Source organism: Passer montanus, unplaced genomic scaffold (assembly GCF_014805655.1).
Source record: "Passer montanus isolate IOZ18808 unplaced genomic scaffold, ASM1480565v1 scaffold9, whole genome shotgun sequence".
NCBI lineage: Eukaryota > Metazoa > Chordata > Aves > Passeriformes > Passeridae > Passer > Passer montanus.
In genome coordinates, this window is record NW_024374367.1 from 6,572,282 (window position 1) to 6,593,001 (window position 20,720).

The window sequence follows — 20,720 nt, forward strand, 5'->3', positions numbered from 1 at the left end:
TCCTTCACAGGATGAATTTTACCATGGACCCTCCCACTTGCAGTCTTGAGCAAGGGGATGTAGACTTTTTATAATGCCATGTGTGGGGATTGATGCTGCAGGGCCACAGGAGACTTCTGACATGGTGGTGGTTCTTGAAAGGCAAAGCTGGTACCTGGCACCTTCTAACTCCTCTCCTCCATCCTCCTATCCCACAGGAATGTGCTGGGGAGCCACTCTTCATGCTCTACTGTGCCATCAAGCAGCAGATGGAGAAGGGACCCATTGATGCCATCACAGGAGAGGCTCGCTACTCCCTCAGTGAGGACAAGCTCATCCGGCAGCAGATCGACTACAAAATGCTGGTTAGTGCAAGCAGAAGCCTCAGTGGTACTGCTGCTTGCCAAGACTGCCAGGTCCTATTTAACAAGATCTTGGAGGCACACAAAATAGTTTTAGAGAGAGTTTTGTCTGTTGTTCTCTTCAGCATTCCTGGACTTCCTCTCACCCTGAGTGGGGCCCAACTCAGACAAGGTCAGAATCTGGGCCTTTCCTTGGTGTTTGCTCTTACCATGGGCCCAAGGAAGTCAAACATGAACTGAATCCTGCTCCATATCTTTCCAAGCAAACCCTGATAGTGGCAGGTTTGGGTGGGAGATGCTGTTGAGCTTGTGCTATATGGAGCTAATTTTTGGTGGGGATCAAAATTAGAGCTTTGAGGTTACTGCAGGAGATGGAGAGCTACTTCTCTTCTGAGCCATGTCCTCTGTCCAGCTAAATGATAAGCCAACCCTTCCCCTGGCTGAGCCTGCAGCTGGTTCTTCATCTACAGCTCAGTCTCCACAGGGATGAGGAGTGGAGTGTGCCTGGGCATTGCTTGTTCTCAACAGGCTTTGGTGCACTGGGCATGGTTTGCTGGCCCAGGATTCCTCACTGACACTGTGCTTCCTTTCTGGGAATTGGAGGTTTGAGAGTGGCAGGGAGAGGTGGGGAAAGGGGAGCAGGAATGTGCCATGTGGCTACAACTCCACAGCAGCTCAGGAGGTGAGGAAATATGGCCTGTAGACAGCTGTAGCCTTGTGTCCTTGGACCTGCCTTTGCAGCCAGTGTGTCACAGCCTCTCACTCAACCCTTTCTGACCCTGTGCAGACCCTCAACTGTGTGAACCCTGAGAATGAGAATGCCCCAGAGATCCCTGTCAAGGTGCTGAACTGCGACACCATCACGCAGGTGAAGGAGAAGCTGCTGGATGCTGTCTACAAGGGTGTGCCCTATTCCCAGAGACCCAAAGCTGGAGACATGGACCTGGGTAAGAGAGAGGCCAAGCACTTCCCTGTGGGGAACAGGGATGTGACTAAGAGCAGAAGTGCCAATAAATCTGTGCAGAGCAGGAAAATCAGAAGATTCTACAGAAACACATTTGTGCTTGTTCAGTCCACTTTTGCCATGCTGGTGGCACTGACTCTGTGTGGGGACGCCTGACACGAGAGTGTGGATCCTGCCAGTGGAAGGGGTGGGGAGGACAGCCCCCTTGGGTCTTCTGGGGTCTGAATTGCAGGCTTGAGGTGTCTTGAGATCCAAGGAGGCCAGCAATAGTTGAGAGCAGTGTTAAGAGTCCTGTTCTTAAAGGGGGGACAGGGGAAAGGAGAGGAGAAAAGGTAACAGTCACAAGGGTCAAAATGGTGCTGTCTTTCCCTGAGTACTTGGATTTGTCCAACACATTGACAGCCATCAGCCCTGGGGCTCAGAGAGGGGTGGGAGGCCTCTGAAGTTGGTGCCTTGGGTCTATGCTCATACCCTTGCCTTAGTTTGTGTCCTATTAGTCCACTAACCACGAGCCCTTCTCCCTCATGGGGACAGAGTGGCGGCAGGGCAGGATGGCCCGCATCATACTGCAGGATGAAGATGTCACCACCAAGATTGACAATGACTGGAAGAGGCTGAACACCCTGGCCCACTACCAGGTAAGGCTGTCCATGATGGAGAACGAGGAGCAGTCACCAGCTGCTTTGAGCTTCAGCTTCATTTCTTCCTCCTCAGCTTGGTCAGGGCCTGGGCTCAGCTCTCCAGGGCCATGGTCAGGAGGTCTGCAGTCACTTTCCTGCCTGCACCTCATGATTGTGGTCCTTTTAAGTGGGGTATTTCCAGGGTTCATGGAGGTTGCTGCCCACTCTGACCTTACTCTGCCGTTTTCATGCTGAGCTTTCTGGTGTGTTCCTGTTCTTCCCCTTCCCCCAGCTGTCACAGAGATATGTTTGGCTCCTTTGCTGGAGATGATGTTGCTGGGGTGGTGGCAGTGTCACTGCATCCCTCTGGGGCTGGTTTCTCCCTGTGCTGGGGTTGTTCCCCCTGTGCCTCTCTGGTGTGGCAGCCTGCTCACCCCATTTCTGCCCACAGGTGACAGATGGCTCCTCGGTAGCCCTGGTGCCCAAGCAAAACTCAGCATACAACATCTCCAACTCCTCCACCTTCACCAAGTCCCTCAGCAGATATGGTGAGTGCACATGGGCATCATCCTCTGGGCTGGCTGGGGAGGTGGCACTGGGCTGGGCATGTGGACCAAGGCACAGGGCAAGTGACTATAACTGTAACTCATGTGAACAAAGTCCTCCAAACTCCCAGCTCTCCTTCACAGTGATACTTATTCTAGTGTTGGAGAGGGAGCAGGTGCTCTCAGAGCCATCTTTCTTTGCAGTGTGTTGGGCTCAAGGGAAAAAGGCAAATGTTAGATGGCTGTTGTTAAGGGATCCTTTCCCTTTTATTCCCCTGAAATCTAATTAGAATAAGCACAGAGGCACTTAGCACTTAAAAGAGCAGAGTTGAAGACTCCCACGAATGTACTGGCAGGTGTACTTCAGCCTTGGTTTGGAAGGGAATAGTGTGATCAGCTCAATGTGGCACAGGAAGCATCTGTGATCCTGGCACTTGTGTGCTGGGAGCAGGACAGGCTCTGCAGAATTCCTCCCATGCTTGTCCTGGCCCCTGTGCCTCAGCCAGGCTTGCACGTGGCCCAGCAGGCTGTGAGGATGGTCACAGTGCAGCTCCCAGTGCATGGTGGTGGCAGAGGCTGAATCCCAAAGCTCCTGTGGAGGGAAGGGAGATGGTGGGGCTGGTGGTGAGGGTAGGAGCATGGCCTGTGCTTGCAGAGAGCATGCTGAGGACAGCCAGCAGCCCCGACAGCCTGCGCTCGCGGACCCCCATGATCACCCCCGACCTGGAGAGCGGCACAAAGCTCTGGCACCTGGTGAAGAACCACGACCACATGGACCAGCGGGAGGGCGACCGGGGCAGCAAGATGGTCTCTGAGATCTACCTGACCCGTCTGCTGGCCACCAAGGTATGGCCCAGAGACCCAGAGCTGGTGCCTGGCTTTGGGAATCTGGGTGGGGAAGGGTAGTGATTTGGGTTGTCCAAAAATGGCAAGCACTGCTCTTTTGTTAGCCTCCTGCTCTAGCACAGGAAGAGGTCCTCATCTGGTCTCTTTTCTGAGCTGGAGGTGAAGGGTTTGTCTGTTGAAACCATCAGTGAATATCCCCTGAGTGGATTTTCCTGTTTGCTCTTTGCACCTCTTGGTGGTTTTACTGTTCCCTGTATCCTTGAACAGCTGCTGGTCTGTAAAGTAGAGATGCTCTGAGTTAGGTGCCTCTTTGGTATTTGAGATAGAACTAAAGAACTAGTGATGTGGGAAGGCTGATTACCTCAGGCATTTGGCACTGCAGCATGTTCCACTTCCCTCAACACATACAACACTTTTCTGTTTTGTGTGGTGTTTTGCTTTGTATACTTTTAGCATGCCAGATCATACAGTGAAGGAGATACCTCATCACTGCAGTGTCTGTTTCCCAGTATAAACCCTGAGAACCAGCAGGGTTGCAGACTGTACAATGCTGCTCATTCAGGTGTAGGAATAAAAGTGAAATTGGTTAGAGGCTGACCATTAGTTAAAGACCCACCTCTCTGCTGGCCCAAGGTGTTGCTGAGCAGCCCTTTTCTCTTTCTCCTCCCCAGGGCACCCTGCAGAAATTTGTGGATGACCTGTTTGAGACCATCTTTAGCACAGCTCACCGTGGGAGTGCACTGCCCCTCGCCATCAAATACATGTTTGATTTCCTGGATGAACAAGCTGATAAGCATCAGATCAATGATTATGATGTCAGGCACACCTGGAAGAGTAACTGGTAATGGAGAAGGACAGTGGGCTGGGGGGTGGGCTAACAACATCACAGCTTCCAAGCCCTCCCGCAGGGAGCAGAAATATGAACCTGGAAATGATCCAGGACAAGTGAGGCCCATATCTCTGTATTTTGGGTGTGGGTAAATCCCTCGCATGCCTTCCTTCGAAGAAAAAAAATCCCAGGAATGCAGTGCTCCCTCAGCCCTTCCCCAGATCCCGAGCACCACGCTCCCCCTGATGGCTGCAGTGGCTGAGGGCTCTGTTCCCGTCTCACCTTGGTCTCTCCATCCTCCGGGCTCCTCCAGGGCTGCCAGCCCCAGTTCTCATCTCTGCTGTCCTGGAGGCGTTTCCACACTCCTTGCTGTCACTCAGCCGTGCCCAAACGAAGTCAGCCCAGCTCTGTGTGCACATCCTCCCTGCCCTTGCCTGCAGAGCCAGCCCCTGCTCTGATAATCGCTGGCTGAACACTGGGGCGGGGCAGCTTGTGGCACCTCCTGGGTGTGTGCTGGGGCTCCGGCAGGTGTTGGCTCCTTAGCCCCCTTTGGCGTTTTTCATTTCTGCTGCCTCACTGATTTCATCTCTCTGATTTTACTGTGACTGGAGACGGGTACGTATGTTCCCCGTGTCTGGCATTTGTTAAATGGCAGCCAAAACGCTTTTGTGCAGTTCAGTAACTGTTTGCAATTAGCAGGGCAGGAAAAGAAACATTTTTAAATGGAGTTGTGAGAGCACGGAAGTGCTTGGAACTGATTTATAACTCAGCTTCCTATATTAAAAGAAGGAGTGAAAGGCAAGGGAGGAAAAAAACCCCACTCTTCAGGGGCTGGGCATGCAGGCTCCTGCATACTAATGCCTGTGCTTATCTCTGGGCGCTAATTCGACATGTGGAGCTAATTTCTCCAGGCCATTCCCTTCACAAATGAAATATGTACATGCACCCAGTACCCTCATTAGGGAAGTCCTGGGGAACAAAGTGTGTTTTCTTTAAGATAAAAGCATTCACTGAGAGTAGGTGCTGGGGGATGACAGTGAGGAGGATTTCTGGTGGGGGAGGCTCCAAGGTGCTCCTAGGAGGGGAGAGGGGCAGCAGGATTGGGAAGTGGAGCCATGGAGGGTGGCACGTGTGGGTCAGTATGCAGCAAACAACCAGTCGATGGCTCGCCAGGAGACCTGCTGTCTCTACAGCTGAGAGCTTTATTTCCAGCATCTGAGGCCACCTAAATTTTCCTCTGGTGTTAAATGTGCTAATGAGTCCCTTGAGGAGTCCAGCTAACTCCCTCCTCTGCCAAGGGAGATGTGTGAAATGCCACACAGCACCTTCAAAGAGATTTTTAATGTCAGAGAAAGGGACCATGTCTGGTTTGACCCACGGGCTCAGCAAGGTCTCTTCAGTGACAGTGGATCCTCGGGGAAACCACAGATCTGCACTGCCCTGGTTTGCCTTTGGGGATCTTGGCAGTGCTGAGGAATTTTTCATGGAGAACTGCAGCCTTTTTGGGGTGGGCAGGGGGGAATTGCCATTTACCCAGGGTGTTTGCATCCCTGGAATGCTGGGAAAAGCAACCTGCCCAATTCTGGGTCATGGGAAGCTCCTTCTCCACAACTGGAGGTGCGTGTATGTGCCAGCTGCCCTGCAGGGTGTGCTTCAGGTGCTGACTCCTATTTCCTTCATCCCTCAGTCTACCTCTACGTTTTTGGGTGAATGTGATTAAGAACCCCCAGTTTGTGTTCGACATTCACAAGAACAGTATTACTGATGCCTGCCTATCCGTGGTGGCTCAGACATTCATGGACTCCTGCTCAACTTCTGAGCACAAGCTAGGAAAGGACTCTCCCTCCAACAAACTACTGTATGCCAAGGACATCCCCAACTACAAGAGCTGGGTAGAAAGGTGAGTAGACTGGGCAATAGCTTCTTGCTTCTCCTGGGGGATTTGCAGTGGATGCTCATGGGTGTGGGGATGTGGGTTGTTGGAGGGCTCCTCTTGGTAGCTGACTGAAGCAGGACTGTACTAATGCTTGCAGAAAGTGGTCCTCTTGTTTTGGGGGATGATGCTTTCTCATGATTGTCTCCTGGAATGAGTTTGCAATGACTGTTTTAAAGAGCTGTTTGTGACTTGCTTAAGGGGTGCTAAAAGCAACCTCCACTATTAGGTTTTCTGATGTTTTTTGTTGTAAAAACTTGGTCTGTACTAGGGAATTACTAACACCTCGCTTGATTGCTTTTGAAGAGCGGTGAGAACTCAGCCTTGGACTAGAGAAGTGCTTTTTTTGTATCACAACAATACATGCAGGTTTTGGTGAAATGCTTGAAAATTATCATTTCCCAGTGCTCAGGCTGCAGTCTCTGTGCTGAGGAGAGGGAGACGAGCAGATCCCCTGACACCTCCCAACACCCTCCGCCTTCCCTGTTAGCTGAGGAGAGATGTCCCTCTGTCCTGCTGAATTAATGTAGTGTTAAAGGTTCAGGGTTTGAATGAGACTGATTGCAAATTGATGCACTCAGGCATAATGCTGTGTTTAGCTTTATCCTTTTGGGAGAGAAACCTAGGAGATGTCCTCCAAAGCCCTCTAAATAGAGCTATGGTTAAAATGTTACCATCTTGTGAAGTGGAACTTCATGAAACTTAAAAAATGGCAGATTTCAGGTTGCTGTTGCAACTTGGTGATGATGTGCTGGGCTAAAGATGATTCTTTTTTCATAACTGAGGGCCTTTTTCAGCATCTTGACCAAGTATAGAATGAGCTAAATGAAGGATGTCCAGACAACAGTAAATGTCATATTCTCTTGTTTGTAAAGGTGGAACTTTGTAGCCTAAATCATTCTTGGGTACTGGTTTGGACACAGATATTTTTGTTGCACCATTGGCATGCTTGCTGTTTCGCAGGCAAGTACAAAGACAAGTGTCTTCCCTTGAGGAAGGCATGGCTTGGATCAGAAGGAAAGGTGCCCCTGAAATACGATGCCTGAGATGAGAGATGAGCTGCATTGTAATAGAAGGAAGTTCTTTGCATGGGGCTGGATGGGGCTTTGGAGTGGGATCCCATAGGAACAGCACAAGCTTCATAAGGTGAATTTCTCTGACCTTGCCATCTCTATGACAAAAGTATTCAGCTCTCTGTATGTGCCTGGAAGAAAAAAGGTATAAAACCATTTCAGAGTTAAACATTGGTCTAGACATTCTGCATCCCTGGGGAGGAGGTGGGAGATCTCAGTGGTGACAGATGCTCCTGCCATTGCTTACCTCTGCTATGGTCCCAGAGGCAGATGAGCAGGGGGCAGAGATGTCCTGTGCAGGGGGTGACTATGTCTACTACTGTTCCTCTGCTGCAGGGATTTATGGCATAATCAACATTTCTGGCTTTTGGCACAGTTATAGTCACAAAGCTTTGCAGAGGAGGGATGGGAGTGGTGTGGGGGTGGCTGAGTGGGACTGCCAGTCCCAACAGCAGGTCTGTCTGCTGCTGTGGCTCAGGCACCAGCTGAAAAAAGGGCATGCTGCCAATATGAGGCAGGAATAGCACAAAGGAGGGCTTAGGAAGAGGGAAACCTGGAGAAACCCAAGGGGACTACTGCTGGGGTCAGATGTATCCACTGGAAATGGATGGTGTGACTGGAATCTTGGTCCATGTGAGCCATGCACACTTGTATTGAAAAATGATGTTTTCTTGCCATCCTATGTGTCATGATAACACCTGGAGCCTGAAACTGCTGCTTTAGGAGACGTCACTCTGGGGTGTGAGATATCTCTAGGGGTGTAGGAGATGCCTGGTTTAGTCAGAGGTCCTCACCTCAGACCACTGCTCTCCTGGCAGCATCTAGAAATCCTCTTGCATCATTTTCTGGGTATGAATGAGCCTCTTTGTAAAAACTGCCCAAGTAGTTTATCACTAGCTCAGTTCAGTGCAGTGGGATGGAATGGATCCTCATATTCATCTTCTCAAGTGGTCTTGCTGCCATCTGCTCCTACCCAAGTGCTTCAGCAGTGTTCCATCTCAGCGTTCAGCTAAGTGATGCTAATCACTGTGCCAGAAACTTTACCAAGTGTGGAGTCATGAGGAGCAGAGCAAACCTGAGAGAGACTGGCATTCTGTATTTCCAGGTGGAAATGCTGGTAATACTGCTCCCTGGGAGCAGCCAGAGCTTGTTTGCTTGTGGGTGGGGTTGCTTTTAAAATGAGGCCTGTGGACACAACCCTGGTTTCCAAAAAGTCCTCAGTATCCAGTCCACTGGTGCGTCTGCTTGGTGTAACTCTCCTGCTGTGGGATGCTGCAGCTTTGTCCTCTCAGGGTTGTGATCAACATCCTGTTGGATATTCTGTTTTTCCACTACCACAGCACGTGTATCGCTGCAGGGGAAGGATGTCACCTTGTCATGTGTTCACAACCCAAGTATTTAATTGAATGCAAAGGGGCATTGTTGGCTTTAGGGGCGTGGTGACCTTAGGAGAGTGGTAGCAAAACCTTGTGTGTTACTGCAGGTATGGGTGGTCCTGGTGCATGTAGTTTGGTGGCAAAACATCCAATGGGATGGGAAGGACAAAGTGTGTAACTAGGAGAGGGTGGAAAATCCCTTAGAGCAAGATTGCTTGGCTTCCCAGCATGGTGAGCAGAACTGGACTGAGCTGGGTGCTGTTCCATCAGGACCACATTCCTAACAGTGCTGACTGCTCTGTGGAGTGCTCAGAGACCTCTTAGGGAGCTGTGCTAAAATGGGTGATTGTATGTCACTGCTTGGAGGGAAGATGCTCTTCACTTGCCTTTCCTTGGCTGTTCTCTGTGACCATCGTGGCGGGGACCCATCCCTTCCTGCCTGTCCCTATTTCTGACCCACTCCTCTGTTCCTCCCTGGCAGATATTATGCAGATATAGCTAAAATGCCAGCGATCAGTGACCAGGACATGAGCGCGTACCTGGCGGAGCAGTCACGGTTACACCTCAGCCAGTTCAACAGCATGAGTGCCCTGCACGAGATCTACTCCTACATCACCAAGTACAAGGATGAGGTAAGATGTGGTGGGGCAGAGTCAGGCCTGAGCTGCCACTTCAGTCTTTTTGTCCTTGTTTCTGCAGTCCCCTGCTTTTTCCAATAGAATAGCACACTGTGAAATGTGGAATAGTAACATGTTCCATGTCTGTGCTTGGGCTGCTGGAGAAGGAAAGGTTTGGGAGGCATGAAGCCAGGAGCTGGAGTGGGCAGTGCTCATTCCTCCTGGGTTTGGGAGGCATGAAGCCAGGAGCTGGATTCCTCATATTTTCTGCAGTGAGTAATGTAGGAAACACCTATTTTTCTATGCATTTGGCACATGAGCTCCATGAGGCTGCAGAGCTCCCAGCATTATCTCAGCGTGCTTCCCCTATCCACTGCCACCAATCCTGCACCATGGTGGTACCAATGCTGTGGAACTGTACAGGTGGTGTTTGACTTCTCTCCCCAGCAATCTTAGAGGATGTGGTGACCTCTCCAGTGCTTGTTTTGTGAATGTCAGTAAGGATGGTTAAGAACTCCTCTGTTGTAATTTATACAAATTAATTTCTCAAAACTCTGCTCAAATCCACAGCCTACATCTTATTAAAGCAATAAAATATGTAACTACAGTAAAATATAGGTCTATTCACATAGCATGATAATACAGATTTTATTGTCCCAATAAAGGGGTTGATGACTATATTTGAACAGTGGCTAATTTAGGTGACAGAGTGCCAGAACATCTTCCCTCTCAGAGCCAGGAGAGGAAATGGGGTCCCTGTTGTACCATGCAGCAACCCAAAGAGGCTTCTCCCAGTGCCATTTTGAGGTGTGAATTTAAGGGATCCATGGGCAAGTTGTAGCAGACCTGGCTTGTGGGTTTAAGGTCAGCACTGGGATCGTGGTGGCCAATATACTGTGGAACTCAGGGCTTTATAGGAGGGAAGAGGAGATCCTGGCTTTCCTGGTTCTTAGGAAGATGGTGTGTGGTGGTCACCATGCAGCTGGTGGCCATGTACTGATGACCATGCTGGTGGACCTCTATGCCAGTCCTTAGATGATTTTGGATGGCACATCCCAGAGGCCCCTGTTGCTCTGGGTAAGGGGCTGGCCATGAAGGAGTTCTGGGGTTTTACAGTTTGCACACAGTTCTGTGACTACCACGAGACTGAAAGTGGAGCAATCTAGATTTCCTGTGGTCCAGCTATCATCCCTGAGCCATCATCTAGTGCTCACCTCCTCCATGCTAAAAGTCCCACAGTCCTGAAATAAATCCTCTAAGTCCTGGGCAAGGGCATAGAGGTGACCATGTGAGATGAGCCCATGGCACTAATGAGCTGCTCTTTAGGTCCTCTTCTTGCCTGCCAACAGCAGCCTGACATCTGTTGAGTGTCTTGCTGTTGCCTGCTCTCTGAGCATCACAAGTGTGTTCACAGCTCTCAGGAACTTCTTTTATTATTTGTAATGGGATTAATAAATCGCAGCTGTTCCCTTTGTTTGTTTTCATCATTAAGCACAATTATATGCAGCCCGATTGCACCCTCTTTGATGCAAAATGGGAGAGAATAATTTTTCCTGTTGTTCAGTGCAATAATATGCTGTCATTGGCTGTGAATGAAAATCATAATTAATTTTCATTTAGGTACTTGCATCTTGGTAATCAGTGGTCCTGGCTCCTTACAGCAGGTGACAAACCTGGGTGTCTGTACACTCAGCACAGGTTTCCTTTGACTGCATTGTTTCCATAAAGCTGAGATAAGAGAGGAGTAGATAAAGGCATGGGCAGTTTGGGAATCATTTGGCACCTCAGCATTCCAGGATATACTGCTATCTGGTTGGGAGAAGCAAAGGAGGCAGGTAGGGGGAATAGACTTCCCTTCACTTCTCTGATCAATCTCATTTGGTTCCAGCTCAGGCACCTTTCAGGCATGTGGGGTTTTGATTTCTGTGTGTCACTACAGGTATTTTACTGTGTGTATAATGAGGGCTGAGAGAATCTGTGGGGATGGATGTGGGGGAGTGTTCCCAGTAGCAGGTTTGTGGCAGAATCTATGAGTTCTTCCCAGTCCAGCTGCTGCCCTGGGATGTTGCTGCCAGGGGAGGTTAATCAGATGTGTCCAGCTGATGCTGGAGATTTTCCCCTCCTCAGAAGCTGATACCAGTGCCCAGAGGTAGCTTTCCTTTCTCTTTTGGGAGGAGACTCTCCATCAGGCATCACTTACTGCCCCAGGAGACAGAGACCAGCCTGGTCCTGCCCCAAAACAGCCTGGGGGAGCCCCAGTCTCTTGGTGGCCAGGGGCTGGTTGTGGCAGTGTGGTGGATGCTCCTCAGCATGCTCTGCCTTCCTCACAACTTGCCAGCACTGCAGCAGCTCTTAATCAAAGGGAGCTGATTCCCCATTAAGAAGTTACCTGTAGGGCTCCTGATGGACTTTGCCTGCCTCCTAGTAAGTCTATTAATTATACAACAGTTGGTTTCCAATTATGCAGCCAATGAAATGGTTAATCAAGTCCCCTTTGACGGATGCCTTGATATATAATTGCAAAAAATTTGCTCTCTCAACTAGCTCACCCGAGGAGATGAGATTTCTGTCAGGTTTGTTTTTTTAAATCAGCTTTTCTGCTCTGCTGGCATGGTGTTACTGAGACGACACTCCTGGCTGCTGGGAGGGCAATTGCCCCTTTGTTTTACACTTTGTTACTCCCTTTTCCCTACTCTGAGTCTCATCCTCTACATTCCTGCTGCTGCTAGTCCTTCCCCAGCCCTGGGGGCACGGTCACATCTAGCCCAGGGCAGGGGACTGTCCCTCCAGCCTGCAGTCTGTCATCCTTATCAGCAGCTTGTTTAGAGAAAGGATTTCAAGGCAGGAAAGTCATTCTCAGGTGTCTGTGGGTGCACCCCTTGAACAGGACTGGGGGCTCCCAGGCTTTGCTGGTGCATCTGTCTGATGTCCCCTTCCAGCACCCCACTGTCCCCCTGTTGGGATGAAATGAGACAGGTTTTAACACTGGTGGCAGCTGAAGCCTTGTGGATTTGGTGTTTTTGTGCATGTGGAACCAGTTCATGGTTTGATTGTGGTTTCTGAAACACATCCTCTGCTTCCCTCAGGTGTTACAGGATTGTTGGAGTCACAGACATGGCGGGAAGGTGTCGTTGGCTTGGATTTGGGGTTCATCCTCTGTGTTTTCTTCATTTCCCATGTGCAATTTGGCTCCTCGTTAGTGTCAGGCAGGTCCCCGGTGTCACTGCAGACCCTTTGGGTGCTCGATTTGTGGGTGGCACCACTCACAGAGGTGTCTTTCACCTTGCACTTCCTTTGGCCCTGTTGGGGCACAAGAACACTTCCCACGGGGCTATATCCCCATGTCCTGCTGCCATCAAAGAGCCAACGGGCCACAAGGAGCCGCTTTGGGTAGAAGGGCACCTCCTCACTGTCTCTCCTCCCCTCTCTCCCCAGATTTTAGCTGCGCTGGAGAAGGATGAGCAGGCCCGAAGGCAGCGGCTGCGGAGTAAGCTGGAGCAGGCGATCGACACAATGGCCTTAAGCAGCTGAGAAGGCGGCGGCGGCGCCAGCGTCCAGCAGCAGGGCGGCAGGACGGACAGACGGACGGATGGACAGAGGGAGGGAGGGAGGAAGGACCGGCCAGCGGCAGCCGCGGGCACAAGACTTTGGGGCTGGGAGCGGCCGGGCCCGCGCGAGCCGCCGCGCCTCCGCACGCTTCCCACGGACACACGGAGAAACCTCGCGCTTTAGCGGAACAAACCACGAACCCCGACGACGGCAGCAGCGTCGATGGAACTCCCTGACCCACAGACAAACCCCCCGGTCCAAGCGGGTGCAGCAGGGGCCTGGCAGAGAGGCCATGCGGGCGGAGCAGAAGGGGATCCTGCCCCACGGACCCTTGCCTGGGCAGAGCCCCTGAGCCCACGCGGAAGGAGGGTCGGGACCGCGGGGCTTTCTAGGAAGGCGTTTGGATGTTGTTGTTACTTTGGTGAAGGGAGGGTGGGTGGGCTCCTATTTTTACTGTACTTGACTTGCTCTCCCTTCCTTCCCCCCAGCTGTCCACCCCCTCTCCTCCTCCTCCTCTCTCTTTTTCTGTCTCTGCCCCCTTCTCTCTCTCTCTCTGGCCTTCTGCCACTAGTGTTAACTGCTATATTTGCACAATTTACACGAGACAAACAAAATTTTTAATTTAAAGGGAAAAAAATTATAACAAAAAACGGGAGGGGAAAAAAATATTCTGAATTTTTTGCAACAAACTAACAAAAGCGATTTTAAGAGATAAGCTAAAGGACTGATGCTGGGGAGATTTGGGGTTGGGGCTTTAGGGGTGGGCCGGAAAGGGAGCTTTGATATTTCTAAAATACGTCCTGTGCCATGTTTTATTTGAATGTTGTTTAGTGCGAAAAAAAAAACTGAAGAAAAAAAAAAGTTGGGAGTTTTGTTAGCTGGATAGATGCTGTTATTTTAATGCTGCTGAGTGGTTCTGGAGGTCAAAATCAGAGAGGAAGGGAGAATCCCAAGGCTGGTTTTTCTTTTCCTGGGTGATTGCTGAGGGATGGTTGGTGTTTTGTTGAGCTTGTCCTTGTTTTCCCGGTTCGGTGGCCGTGGGGTGGTCTGGGCAGTGCTGCCTGCTCCTGCCTGTCCTGGGATGATGCGGGGTGGAGGATGGCTGTGGGGCCTTGGGGGCTTGTCAGGAGGGTTGTTGCAGAGCCAGCCTGGCTTTTTGTGTCGGATTCTTTGGCACTGGAGCCGCCTTAACAAAGCCCCTTTAAGTTTATTTTTCCCCATCATCTTTTTGTGCTGATGCAGGGGAAGAGACCAGAACCCCAGCGAAGGGGGAGGCAGCTCCTCTGCATTCCTGACTGGGATCCCCCTGGCAAACCCCACTGGGTTCCCAGCCCATGCAGGGATTGGGATTCTGGCTGCCATGGGGCTGTCACCTGCTCTTCCACCTGGGGAGCCCAAACGTGTGCAGGACCTTCCACCCAAGACTGACCTTTCTTTCTCTGTCTTTTCCTTCTTTCTCCCCCTTTCTCTCCTCGCTGTCGCCCCGTCTCCCCTCCGCTGCCTCTGCCCTGACAGGGCTTCGCTGGAGACCTGAGGTCTCTCCCTCAGCTTCCCCCTTGGAAATGTCAGTTCCTTGTGGGTTTGTGCTTTCCAGAGATGAAAAGGTGCTGAATGCTGCCCTGAATGGCAGCAGGTGACCAAAAACTTCCAAAAAAAAAAAAGAGCAAAACCCTTTCCTTTTCTGTACTGAGAGCTCCTGTCACTGCCCAGGCCACAGCACATGGGGCCACACTCTGCCAGGAGCGGATGGCTGTCAAAATCCAAGTGGAGAGAAGCCCAGCTGATTTCTGTCCATTCCCTTAAATTGCAAGTTAAGGGGGGGGAGAGGGAGAAATAATGAAGTTTTTAATTAAAAAAAATAATAAAAGTGTGTATATATATATATGTGGTTACAATCTAATTCTCGTGCCCCAGTGGGGTGCTGTATAGTTAACTGAAGGAGAATTGAACCAATATAAAAATGAGATGAATTTACACAGCCAGTTAAAACAAAACAAACAACCACTGCAAAAAAAAAAAAAAATAAATAAAAGGATACCAAATGGTGTGGAAGGAACTTCCAAGCCTTTCTCACCATGCAGAACAACCGTTTGAAGCCTGCACATCTCTCATTATGTTGTAATTTTGTTTGGTTTTGTTTTGTTTTAATAAGGAGGGAAAGGAGAGAAGATGCTGATAAAAAAAAAAAGAAAAGAAAAAAAAAAGATGACAAAAGAATCCAACCACAACAGCAAAACTGTTTGAAAAAGAATTTATAATTGTTTCCCAAACCTATGAACCCTGAGCTGTCGCTGGATTTCTGAGAGCTGTGGGCTGTTGCATGACTGTGCTAGATTTTAGTCTGAGTTGATCTTTTTAAGAAACAGAAGAGAAAAACCCATAAAACAAAGAAACTGCGAGTATTGAATATTAGAGGTTTGTTTAGACCTGTTACCTATTTTTTTTAATTTGAAATTAATTTGCCCCTTTCTTGTCCAAAAAAAAAAAAAAAAAAAAGAAACAGCAAAAAGAAAGACTTTAGAGGTTCACATCTCAAATGTGGTACTTGGAGAGCCTTAAAGGACAGCTGTGTGCCCTGTGCTGGGGCCACTGCTGGCTGCCAGCATCTCTCTGGGTGCTCTGGTGGGACAGAACCCTCCGGGGGTCCCTTTGTAGGATTCACTGCTGCTGTGATGGGGTGGAGGCGTGCCTGCAGCTCCCTTTGGTGCAAAACTTCTTCCCTGTGGCATTGCTGGCTGCGTGGTGCTGGTGGAGGTGCTGGAAATCGCCCGGAGGATGGCGGCAATGCATCGGTGATCGCCGTGGTGTGATGGAAGGGGAGCCATGGCTTTGGGGTCTCTGTCCAGGACTGGAGTGGGTTCTGCCTGTTGCAGTGGTAAGAGTGTCTTGGGGAGCTTTGGTTGCTGTTGGGGCAGCCAAGCACATGGGTTTTGTGGTGGCTGAGAGGGGATGGAGATGTGTTTCTAGGAACACCCCCCTGAAAATTTCCCTTTTGACACAGAGGGCTGGAAGCACTGTTAATTGCTGTTAATTGCTGAGGTCTATTAGCCTGTAGCTTTCCCAGCACCAATGCTGTGGGTGCTCCTTCAGCCAGCCTGGAGGGACAGATGAGTTTTTTGGCCATGGAGGGTCTGAGATGGATTTGGGCAGCAGAGAGGCTCCTGGGGAGGTCATGCTGGGCAGGCTGGCAGTGCCATGGTGTGGCTCTGCTTTCTGGGCTCCCCTTGTGCTGTGACCTGGCTCTTCCAGCCCCCTGGTGATGCTGACTGCCCATAGTGTAGTCCTTGGGATGAGTTCCCATTGGCTTCCTCCTGGAGAGCTTTGGGGTGTCTGTGGTTTGCTCCACTGAAGGGTACCCCAGCAGCTCCCCACTGCTTGGGGGTCCCCTTGCTGCCCCTAACAGGAGGGTGCTGGTCAGTGAGGTGGGCACTGCAGTGCTGCCCGCAGCCTCTGGCGCTTCTTGGTGCTACCTTTGCCTTTCGCATGATGCCCAGCGTCCTTAATTGTGCCAGGCAGCTGCCCACCATCCCTTGACCGGCCTGGTGGGGTCAGAACTGGCCCTGTCAGACCCTGCCTCAGAAGGGGGAAAGGCGTGGAGAAGCTGGGAAGCATGCACGAGCCTCCTCTTCCTGCTGGTGTAGCCCGTGCCCCAGAGTGGGGTGAGATGGAGAGGCATCCCTTGTTGTGAGCCTGCATTTCTGGGCACTCCTGCTCTGCCCCCCAGCAGAGGCAGCTGGACCGTGCAAGCTGATCCCCCACCACTGCAAACAAGGGGGTCCCCCCTGCTCCCGTTGCCTTTCGCTTCAGTTTGGGGTTAAAAAATGTGCAGTCCAGCCTGGAAGTGTCCCCCCTAGCAGGAGCCCCGTGTCACACTCAGAGCTGGCCCCAGCTTGGGGACAAGGAGCAGGGGGACACTGGGGGGACCCCACAGGCTCACCCGCTCCCGACCAAAGCGCACAACAAGCTGTCCTTTAAGGAAGCAGGGGGAAACCCAAGGCGGACCCGGCGAGAGGCAGAGAATTCTGATAGTTTTAGAAAATTAAATGGGGAAAAAAAGAATCACACTCCGGAGTCCTGATTCCCTTTCTGTGATTGTTTCAGACTTGAAGCAACAGGCCAGCGTGGCTGGCCAAGCGCCCTTTGATCGTGTAAATATCCTGCTATTTCCTATTTTAATGTTCTTCAGATTTAGTACTTGTAAATAAACACATGCATCAAGGAGAGATTAAACATTTTTGCTAAAGCTGGTGTTTTGCCTGTGTTTTTGGGGGTGATGTGGGTGCATGGAGCAGGCAGCTTTGGGAGCAATGGGCAAATCCGTGGCTGTGCTGGGAGGATGTGATGCAAAATAGCATCACGATGTGCCAGCAATGCAGTGCATGTGTGGGTGTGGGGGTCCTGAGGTGTGGTTGTTAACACCCACCAAAGGAGCTCCAGATGCTCACAGGGGGATTTAGGTGGTTCCCCCATCAGCCCCTTTCCTGGGTGGATCGTGTTAAATTGCTTTAAACCATTCGATTTTACTCGTTGCCTTTCTTCAAACGGCTGGGAGCTGCTGATCAGACGCCGACGAGCTGAACCTGCCACGCTGCAAGCACAGAGAGGTGGATATCTGCCTGACTCTTCTGGCACTCACTGGGATCCACAGGAACTGACCAGGGCTGGGGCAGCTTCACTTCTACCCCTCGGACATCCTGGCCCTTCCTCCCATGGGACCATGGGGTGACGGCACAGGTGTTTGGGAGGAAGTACACGGTGCTGAGCTGATGCTGCAGTCGTGTCTCTGCAGCCTGCAGGGGCATCTTCTTTTCTAGCTCCTCATCTTTTCTAGCTCCTGATCCTTGCCTTTAAAGGTGTGTCCTCCTGTAACTCTGAGTACCTCCAAACTGCATTGTAGTCTCTGCAGGTTCCCAAAGTGAAGCACCAGGAGAGGAAGCCCAGGGCAGCAGCAGGTCACCTCAGCACCCTCCTCACAGGGGGAGCTTCCTCAGCGAGGTCGGTGCCTGTGGCAGGTGTGGGGAGACATTCCTAGAGAGGAAGGGGTGAATCCCTGGGGTGTGGGGTCAGCAGGAGCCCAGCACACAGACCAAAGTCACACAAATTAGGCTGCTTTTTTTGTTTTTTATTGTTTCCTTAGCCTCTTCCTGCCCTGGGGCCGGTCTTCTGAGGGATTGGGCTGGCAGGGCTGATTGTACTGTGGATGCTGAATACATATTTTCTCTGCTTTTATTGTGTGTGTAAACTGGATGTTTTTCTTGTTTTCTCTTGCAGTTTTCTTTCTCTCCAGCAAGAACATCATCGGCAGGTATTAAACATCCCCTATTTTTGCCATAGCATCAATAAAACAAAGCTTGTTTTGATCTTGTTTTCCTATCTTAAAAAAATAAAGTTTTTTTTACCAGCCTTTCAAATGCTTAAGAAAGTCTAATTTGAATTGAATTTTGGTCAGGTTTCTGGGAGGATTTAATTGAGGGTAGTGGGAAAAAGACCCTCATCTTCCTCAATTTTGTGCTGCACCAAACACCATCTTCATGGCCATGTGGGAGCAGGTGGCAGCTGAGCATCAAACAGGTGAGCACTGTGGTGGGTACAGAAACTGTATATAAGTTGTCAGTCCAACATATAGAATGGTTTCATTGCATTTTGCAAGTCATAGAGATGAGGGTGTTTCCCTGAAGAGACCTTGCTGCACCTTGGTGCTTTACTCTGAGCCCTTTGCAAGCAGGATTTTTAGTTTAAAAATTGTTCTATTATTTTACCAGGGAACAAAAACTTTAAAACCTCCTGGCTGACCTAATAAATAAGTAAGTAAATAAATAAATATCTAGTATTTCACCATCACCAGGATGTTCTTCAATACAAATTGCACCAGTTTTCCCAAGGAGTAAGAGCTTCTGGCAGGAAGCCAGGGCCTCCAACGACAGCTACAAATGTCTTTGTTTGCCTCCTCAGTGCTAGTGCAGAGCTAACCAGAAAAAGATTATCATGGCCTGCAAATGATTTTGTAGTCCACAAATGCACTTTATTTGATTAAATGATAAAACGTGAACCTTCCAGCAATAACATACACCGCTGCCGCCTGGGACGGCGCTAATCCAGCAAATCTGCAGCAGCCTCCATGGCTGGAGCTGGCTGGGCTTTGGAGGTGGAGGCAGCCCCTCCCTGTGGCCTCCCTGCCTGACCTGGGGCTCTTGGAAACCCCCTTGTCACCATCTCATCCAAACTTGGGTTCCAGGTGAGTGGCACATCCCAGGGCACCTGTGTGGGGTCTGAAGGTCTCATCTTGGGCTCTTTGTACAAAAACCTCTATCCCCTCCCCAGCACTGTGGTTTTGTACTTTGCCTGGGCACCTCCTTGTCCTCCTTCCCTGGGAGATGATGCTGTCCTGCCTTTGGGTCTCTTCTCTTCCACATGCAGTGAGGGCCAGGACATGCAGATGGTAGCTCTGCTCCTGCAGAACTGTGTGCTCAGTGGATGTGTCACCTCGGGCTGTGGTGGGTGTGGGACATGGGGACCCACAGCCTGCAGCACAGGGACACACTCATCTGCCTAGGCACAGTCATGGACAGCCACATCCTGGTGGTGCCAGTGTCAGTTGTCAGTAAAGCTCCTCCTGCCTTTCATGAGCCTTGCTCCAGAAAAAAATGAGTGCTTGGCTTGGGGGTTCAACACCTCTTTGACCTGTCACTGATGTCCCCCAGGGTGTGTTTGCTTCTGGCGTCACCACTGCTGTGCTCAGAAACCCAGAGTCATGAAAAATGATGATAGATTCATCCTCTTCTTCAGGTTAAGCTTAAAGCTCAGCAGGAACAGCTCCCTTGCCCACCATCCCCAAATTCCAGCAGTGGCCACCTGCACCTCCCCTTCCTCTCCTGCACCATCACCCTGGGCAGTCCTGGTCCTTATGCTGCTGCCCCGTGGCCCAGAGACCCACAAATGAAGAGAGCAATTAGCTGGGCTAATTGGGCTGTCCCTCATTGCCCCCTGAGCTCTGTAATCCTGCAGGAAAGGGATCTGCCACATCTTCAGGGGAATACAGGCAGGTCCTCAAGCAGCTACTTTCCAGGGGAGAGAGGCTTTATTTCTCACACATGAGATATATATACACATAAAATCCATAGTCTATAATCTAAATGTATATATAAAATTGATAACAATGTATATTAATAGAATAGAATATAAATTAAAACCCAACTAGAGCATTAACATGGGCTGCAAGTGCCAGGCCATGTGCTGTCTTCAGATATTGCACAGGAAAGGCCAGAGCAGCATCATGTGACCCTGCAAGATGAAGGATGCGATGGGGGGTTTCTTCCCCCTCAGAGGTGATGATTAAGTTTCTTCTGAGCTGCTAGGAAGAGGAAAAAAAAAAAGAAAATCCATAAATTTTGAAGGCAGTAAGGGCTGAGCAGAGCAGCAACCCCTTTCTCTCCCTGCCTGGACTAATGAAAATCACAGCCATGCTGGGAGGCAACTGGTTTATGTTTGTTCTTTGCTTTAAATGTAGTGGTAAAAAGCCCACAGTTTTGGGCATGGATCGGAGGTGGGATCATTAGGAGGTGGCAGGCGATGGCTGATACACATTAATGTGCCATGAGCAGAGCACCACTGTGTGGGGTTTTTTTTAACTGAGGCAAATTATTGCTTCAGGAAAAAGACTGTCTCCCCTGGTGAAATTATAGCAGGGGGAAGGGGGAAAATTGATTTGTCTCAAGTTTTATTGCACCAGATTGACAGCTCAGGCTCAGCAATCTGCCCCCCTGCAGAGCCGTGGGGCAGAGGGAGGTGACATGGCTCTGGGCACTGCCAGTTGCCCCTTTCCAAAGGGTCCCACTTTAGAGGGGGCAGCAGAGGGTGCAGTGACCATTCTGGAGACCATGACCACTGGGAATCTTGGTCATGACTGTCAGGGACAATTTTCCATACAGTGAAGTCAGCTGAGAAACATCGCTGCAGGCAACTTGCCTCTTTCTCTGTTCCTCAATGGTTTGGTGGTTCACCACCCTGTTTCTGGCACAGGTGGCATG

At 50.4% G+C, this 20,720-nt stretch overlaps 1 protein-coding gene across 1 annotated transcript in view; it reads left to right on the top strand.

Annotated features, from left to right (window-relative positions):
• Positions 1-16,936, top strand: part of PLXNA1 (plexin A1) — a 115,034-nt gene extending 98,098 nt beyond the window's left edge. The window contains exons 24-32 of the mRNA XM_039734184.1: positions 198-344; positions 1,129-1,288; positions 1,840-1,943; positions 2,377-2,473; positions 3,126-3,316; positions 3,988-4,157; positions 5,833-6,045; positions 9,009-9,159; positions 12,580-16,936. Coding sequence (XP_039590118.1) covers positions 198-344; positions 1,129-1,288; positions 1,840-1,943; positions 2,377-2,473; positions 3,126-3,316; positions 3,988-4,157; positions 5,833-6,045; positions 9,009-9,159; positions 12,580-12,675 — 1,329 coding nt within the window. The 3' untranslated portion in view covers positions 12,676-16,936. The remainder of the gene's footprint in view (positions 1-197; positions 345-1,128; positions 1,289-1,839; positions 1,944-2,376; positions 2,474-3,125; positions 3,317-3,987; positions 4,158-5,832; positions 6,046-9,008; positions 9,160-12,579) is intronic.
• The last annotated feature ends 3,784 nt before the right edge of the window (positions 16,937-20,720 follow it).